Below are 7895 nucleotides of genomic sequence, written 5' to 3'. Positions count from 1 at the left end.
AATCACTAATTCCTAATCCGATATTTCGATTCACAGTCAAGAAAATTTGTTTTAGATTGTTGTTCCAGAATCAATCAAAGACTCGAGAGAGAGGATTTAATATGTGGATCATCTTTTTAGGTAATGTCATCGATAAATACAAATAAATCAAAATATACATCACACCAAAATAGTCTAAAAAACTAAAAACGTAACCAAGACATAATACTAGACTACTCTCAAATAAATAATAATTAAAAAAAAAATTAGAAAGCCAATTATAATATAAACCAATTCAAATTAATTTTTTATATTTCTAATTTAAAAATTAGAATAGTAGAGAGATTTTTTTTTATAACAATTTTTTTGTTTTTCAACTAATTGATTCTAGTTGACTACACTCTTAATTAATTTTCTAACAAAATCGTAATTAAAATTATATGATAAAACATAAATAAATTTGTTTTTGTATATTATTTATTGAGCACTCTAAATATTATGGGTACCTCACTCTATTTTTCTTCCAAATAATTTTACTATACTAATAATCACTCATATCATTCCACTCTTAGTTACCATGTATTTATATCCAGTCATGAGAAGTCAACCTACGCAACTATTGTTATATTGAGGCAAGTAGATTTGATGAAAAACCCTCTTCTCTCTGCAGACTCGCAGTACCTTTTCCCCTTTCTTCTATTTATTAACATTCAACAAAAGCCTAAGGAAATTTAAGGTTGCAAAACTCTCCAAGATAGGCATGAGATCTACAACATTTCCATCTCCATCAAATTGACAAGCCATCACTTTGAATATGCAATATTGGTTGGTTTACAAGCTTACAAATTTCAATCCCCATAGAGTTACTAAAATGATAATCTAGCCCTTAGGAAATTTTTGAATTTTTAAATTAGTACGAATATCAATATTCTAATAATTTAGTTGTAAAATTAATGACGGATCGAAAAAATTTTGGTAGTGGAGACAAAATTTATCTAACATAATAATAATTTTTATAATAAAAATAGTATGTGTACATACAAAATTAAATATTTAATTATTTATTAACCACTATGTATTTAATTTGTACATGTATTATTTAACTTATTTTTAATATGTATTTTATATTTCAATATATATTTTATACGAATAGTTATTTTTTATGTACATATAGCATAATTATTGTTATGATTATATTTTGTTATTGTAAAATATGATTAGCCTTTAAAATATCTAATATACAAATTAAAACACTAAAATAAAAATTTAAATAATAATATATAATTTAAAATTCTATTATTTTAGGTTTTATATTTTTAAAAAATTAAGTAATTTTTCTCTTAACACTACTATCAAAATATTTCTCTCTCTCTCTCTATATATATATATATATATATATATTATTAAACAATTATTAGAAATTCACTTTCCAGCACAATTAGAAGCCGACTCTTATTGATATTCATAGTTAAAAAAGTTTTTTCAATTAATACAGTTGTTACGCAAAAATTAAAGCTAATTTCAAAAGAAGATAAATAATATTCTTTTGAATTTATTTTTAAGAAAAAATGCTAATTTCGTTTAAATCTGAGAATTGATCACTCTAACGAATATCTAATATGAAATTTTTAAATTGACGATTAAGTATCAAAAGTTAAGAAAAATATTGTTGTAGGGTCAAATTTAATAATCTAATAGAAACAAATAAATATTATTATCATATACTACTCAAAAGAATTTCAAATTGTAGTAGAAATACTTGTCTCTACAACACTATATTTGGAACCGTCCCTGTGTAAAATGATGTTATTTTTTATACAACGAATAGGAGTTAATCTATCATCCATTATATAGGTGGCACTTAATGTCTACGTGCGAGTTTAAAATTCTATATAAATAAACTCCGTTACCTACTAAAAAACGAAACTAATGCAAAAATTGTAACGTGGAAAGAAAATAAAGATTGGGGGCAGATTTGGTAATTTAATTTTTTGCGACTACAATGTCCAAGGAAAAAAATCATTAGGATTGATTTGGGTATTACTTCAAAATTATGGTTACAAAAATCTAATTAGTAATGGGCCACATATATAATAACACAAGACTCGCCCATTATTTACAAACGGGTTTCGAGTCCACAAAATCTTGGTGGGCTTATAACAACAAAACTTCAGACCGAAAACATTAATAGGTTGTTGTAATGAGTAATTACTAATTAGTATGATTTTCTTGACCAAAAAATTGAGTGATTTTAGAATACAGAAATAAAGAACTTGAGCCAGCATTGTAAATCAGAGGACTTTGAAATCCTCTCCACCCCAAATAATGCAATTAAGAGTATAAAATTGACAGAAAAATTTAGTCAGAGGAGAGAATCAAAACGAACAAAAAAAATCCAATTTCTTAAATTCAGATATATGAGGATTTTTATTGATAATAATATAATACTTTCTACTAAGCCTAAAGCAGACTGCGTAAGACCCCTACCTCGTCACAAAAGGCAGACAAAGAAACTAACTAAGAAGCAATGACACCTTATTGAGTTACTGTGTGTTTGTATGTCGAACACATTTTAAATACGACATTTATTGATATCCGTTCGACAGGCGTGTTTATTATATCTAATCGTATCTTAATAAAAAATAAAAAATTATTTTTTAAACACACTTGAATACGCCTAAATACTATTACGTATCAGCATGTCCAGTCTTATTCTTAACATGTATTATTAAATGAGTTAAGAAATAATATATATTATTTATTAAAATAAAAAATATTTTAAATACTTTTAATATTTAAAAGAAGATATTAAAAATAATTAAAAAATTATTTTATATTTTAATATTAATAAAATATTAAAATATTATTATAATTTATCTAAAAAATACTTTATATTATATATATATATATATATATATATATATATATATTTCGTGTTACCGTATCTTATAAAATTTTAAAGTTTGTGTGTCTACATATCCTGTGTTGTATTGTTCCGTATCTATATCAGCTATGTTATAAGAAACTACACTCACTCAATTTCTAATAATTAGATATTTTGGGAACATACATGTTCATTTTTTTTTCAATGGTTGAGATTCTGTTCAGTCCAATAATTATTATAATTATGTTTTTAAATAATTGAGATGCCATGCTGTCATTGCTGATGCATAGTACGGACAGGGAAAGAGAGAGAAACAAACTAGCAAGGAATAGGATTTTGAAAAGTGATAAACGTATTCTTTGAAAATAGAAAAAAATTGAAGGCGTGTATGAGGGTCTAGATCTGGTCTCGCCAAATTTATAGTTGGTACTTACCATGTCATGTGATAGATTATCACAATAATTGTTCTTCATCAATTTATTATATATATATATATATATATATATATATATATATATATTTTTTTTTTTCAAATTCTAATTTAATAAATGCCAATCCAAATACATTCTAATTCTGTTTGTACTCATCAGCAAAAATTTATGAGACAATTTATTTTTATCTCATGAATATCAGAAAATAGAACACAGCAGAGAAGAGAAAAGCTAACACCAGCATGTATCCTGGTTCGGTTGCCTTGTGCTATGCAACTTACGTCCAGTCTCCTCCACAATAATGGAGGAATTTCCACTATAGTTAACAGTATTACATACACCAATTCCACAGGATTGACACAATTCTTTCACACTCAAGTTCTAACCTAACTTGATATTGGCTATGCTAATACCTAACTATTCACTCTTAGTGATAACCCAACTAAGAAAGGAATACCTCACAGGATACAAGACATAGACACACCTAAAGAAATCTGAAATAAACTCTAGGCTTTTCTCTCAAGTGTTTCACTCAGCCTTTTTCCACTCATGGCTTTTATTTGAGCTTTCTCAATATGTCTTTTCTCTTAAGAAATTACAGAAAGATAAACATAGAAAAGTACATTACAATCTGTAAAACATGAAGGAGATTGACTTCATCAACAGCCTCTTCGCTATGTGCAAAATCAGATTTGCAAACCTCAGATTAAGTTCTGAGGTATTGGCCGAATGCTTCTTTGAAAGAAAGCATTATCCAAGTAGAGGAACTCCTTTACAGAACACACTCTCAAACTCTGGTTTTTTTTTTCTTTGCTTCTGAATGAGCAGAAGGTCTTCTTTTATATCCTTGCATGTTGCTGAGTTCTTCTTCCAAGGTCAACACCTTGAGCCTTGAGCTTCACCAACCCACAGACTCACTTTTTCTCCTTAATCCCCAGAGTAGAAACTCTCTTTCTGACCTTCCAAGGTTGACCGAAAGCCATAAAACAGCAACCACAAAAATCTTCTAATGGTCAACTTAATCTGAGCCATTGAGAAGCTACTTGGTCCCCAAGAATCACTTGTGACCGTAGATATACAGCAGATTAGGACAGAAAATAACTTTCCCTTGTATGCCATTTTTGGACTTGCAGAGAGTTGAAAAGAAGAGAAGAAAGTTTGTTGCATGTAAAAGGAAATGGGTTACATTTAACCTAAGCTTGATATGGTTTGAATTTGCTGATTAGACTTCTGTGTTTCAAGCTTGGACTTTCTCTTTCTTGCTTCTTTAATGATCACCTTAGGAAAGAAGCTTTTTCTTTCTCTTTCTCACTTTTCTGAGTTTGTGATTTGACTAAGACAGAGGAGAGAATATTGATGATCAACTTGGATTTATGGATACGAGCTTGGATCGGGTTTGATTTGCTTGGCCCGTTGGTTCCTTTCTTTGTTTTCTTTTGGGATTCGTTTGAGTTGTCAGCTCATCAGCCTTGTTTCATTTTCTATTTCATTTGGGCTGCAGTATTGCAACAATAAATAATTAGCTTCATATAATTATAAATAATCAATATTTAATTATTTATTTTACCCAATTAAATAATATTTGTCATCACTAATTAATTTAATTAATTTCTTAACTCAACAATTTTAATAATATTAGTTAAATTACTTTTAAATAAATAATTACTAAAAAAAATATTAAAGATATTTCGTCAAATATATTATTTTTTTAAATATGTTTAATTTTTTAATTTTTTTAAGTATTTTCTTATATAATATTTTCTTTTTAATATATTATTATTATTATTATTATTATTATTTATGGTTAATTTTTTATTTAATTTACGTTACCTAATGAGATCAATAGTTTATATTATAAAACTATAACAATAATAAACATAATACACAGGTACAAGGACGGAGTTAAAAAAATTTTTAAGAGGGGACTAATATAAAAATATAACTCTAAAAAAAATTAAAATTAGAAGACTAATATAAAACTTAATGATCTTTATACATTAAAATTTTTAATTTAAGGAGTAATTGCCTCCCTCCCCTAACACTAGCCTCCACCTCTGCATAAGAATCACATTATAAAATTGTATAATATCAAAATAAAAATAAAAAATAACAAATAATAAAAAAAAATTTATATAAATAAAAATAATAAAAATTTTATAAATAAAATAATAATACGTATGAAATTTAATACTATTTTAATCATAATATTTTAGTATTTTTTATTGAATTTAATTTTTTAAAATAGAATCAATAATTTATATTATAAAAAAATAACAATAATAATAAAATACATATTAATTTAAGAATACACAGTAAAAAATTATACAAATTAAAAAAAATGTTCCATAAATATTTAAAAAAGTTTTATATAAATAATAAATACTAAAAATTTTATAAAAAAAAAATATACAAAAGAGAATATTAGAAAAACTAAAAAAAAAAAACATCCATAATATAATGTTAGGGAGATACGGGGGGACGGGAAGTTGAGAATGGTGAAGGACCTAAAGAAAAAATATAGATTAAATCTGTTAGGACTGATTGAGACTAAAAGTCAAGTTGTGACGAAGTTTGACGTTGCAAGAATATGAGGTCAAGATGGTTCAAGTTGGGAATATGTAGGCTCTGATGGCGCATCGGGTGGACTTCTGCTAATATGGGATGAAGCTGTGTTTAAAAAAAATAATTGTTATAAGGGGGAGAGGTGGTTGTGTGTTGAAGGAGTGATGTTAAAGTCTAGTTTTAATTGCGCTTTTATCTTGGTCTATCGTGCACATAATAGAGAAGAGAAGACTCATGTTTGGGAGGAGCTGAGTTATGTAGCTGGTTTATGTCAAGTTCCTTGTTACTTTTTGGGAGACTTTAATGAGATTGTACATGTGGAGGACAGGAAAGGTGCAACTAGCTTACCTCGGACTGCGGAAGAGTTCAGGGATTGGATACAAAATATGCAATTAATGGATCTGGCGCTCACTGATCGTAAGTACACATGGTTTCGAGGACGATCATGCAGTCGTCTAGATAGAGCATTGGTTACTGTGGAATAGCTAGAGGAGTTTCCAGAGACTCGGTTACGAGGTGGGCCAAAGGGTCTGTCAGATCACTGCCCCATAATAGTGGAAGACAAAAAGTTGAGGAGGGGTTCAAGGCCGTTTTGAAGTCTTGATTCATGGTTTACACATGATGGTTTTCTTAGCATGGTTAAGGAGGAGTGGAGAGCTTTGGGGGAGATTCAGTTCACAGATAAATTGAAGGCGCTGACAATCCCGTTGGGAAGATGGCATAAGGATAATTTTGGTGAGATGGACAAAAAAATTACAATGTTTGAGGATGAAATCAAGAAGATTGATGATATGGTAAGCAATGGGGTGCATGATGGAACGATGGAGGCTAGAAGAAAGGCATTGGTCACTTGTTGTGAGAAATGGTATGTAAAGAAAGAAGTACATTGAAAACAGATGTCTCGGTCCCGGCATGCGAAGGAGATGGACAAAAACACAAGATACTTTCACAATATAGCCTCAGCAAGAAGGCGGAATAATAGGATTGATACACTAGTAATCAACGGCAGACATGTCAGGAATCAAGTGAGAATCAAGCTAGCTATCAGAGAATTCTACAAGGATTTATATCATCAGGAAGATTCTCCTATGATGGAATTCAGAGATGGTTTGGTGGACAACATAGATGAGGCAGATGCTAGGACTTTAGAGGAGCTGCCGTCGGCTGAAGAGATCAGAGCGGCTGTGTGGGACTGCGAGTCTTCTAAAGCCCCAGGTTATGATGGGTACAACATAAATTTCATCAAGAGGTGCTGGTGTGAGCTTGGGCCTAAGTTCACGGCAGCAGTGATGGAATTCTTCCAGACATCAAGATTATCAGCAGATACCAATATCACTTGGGTGGCGCTAGCACCCAAGTTCGTTGGAGCAAAGAAGATCAAAGATTTATGACTTATTAGTATGGTGGGGTGCGTTTACAAGGTGATTTCGAAGGTGCTAGTCAGGAGGATGAGGGCAGTAATACCGGGATTAGTAGGGGAGACTCAGAGTGCATTTGTCAAAGGGAGAAAAATACACGATGGGGCACTTATTGTGTGTGAAACAGTAAACTGGCTTAAATTGAGAAAAAAGGAGGCAACAATAATCAAGCTAGATTTTCAGAAAGCATACGATAGAGTCAAATGAAGTTTTGTGGACATTGTATTACAAAAGATGGGGTTCGGGCATAGATGGAGAGTGTAGGTTATGGAGTGTGTGACAACTGCATCTATGTCGGTTCTAATAAATGGTTCTTCGTCTAAGCTGTTCAAAATGGAAAGAGGTTTGAGACAAGGTGACTCACTTTCTCCTTTCTTATTTGTTCTGGTTGTGGATGTGCTGCATCGAATGGTTGGAAAGGCTATCAGGAACGGTCGCTTATCTCCGTTGTTGGTAGGGAGAGATAGTAAAGAGTTGTCGCACCTGCAGCTTGCTAATGATACTATTCTGTTTTGTCCACCTGAAGAGGAGACTATTAAGAACTACCAGTGGCTTCTACGATATTTTGAGTTGATGTCAGGACTCAGGATTAATTTTGAGAAGTCCAGCTTGATTCCCATT

At 30.3% G+C, this 7895-nt stretch overlaps 1 protein-coding gene across 1 annotated transcript; it reads left to right on the top strand.

The window, feature by feature from the left end:
* Positions 1-6491: 6491 nt before the first annotated feature.
* On the top strand, positions 6492-7247 carry LOC140178701 (uncharacterized). Its single transcript, XM_072215929.1, has 2 exons — positions 6492-6650; positions 6753-7247. Exons 1-2 carry the CDS (start codon positions 6492-6494, stop codon positions 7245-7247), a joined length of 654 nt encoding a protein of 217 aa, XP_072072030.1.
* Positions 7248-7895: the final 648 nt, after the last annotated feature.

The sequence above is a fragment of the Arachis hypogaea genome, chromosome 14, assembly GCF_003086295.3.
Source record: "Arachis hypogaea cultivar Tifrunner chromosome 14, arahy.Tifrunner.gnm2.J5K5, whole genome shotgun sequence".
NCBI lineage: Eukaryota > Viridiplantae > Streptophyta > Magnoliopsida > Fabales > Fabaceae > Arachis > Arachis hypogaea.
This window is presented reverse-complemented; position numbering and strand designations above follow the sequence as displayed.

Coding starts and splice junctions, on each gene's coding strand:
- LOC140178701 (XM_072215929.1), top strand. CDS start 6,492: ATGGTTAAGGAGGAGTGGAGAGCTTTGGGGGAGATTCAGTTCACAGAT. Junction 6,651..6,752: donor TCAAGAAGATTGATGATATG/GTAAGCAATGGG, acceptor CATTGAAAACAG/ATGTCTCGGTCCCGGCATGC.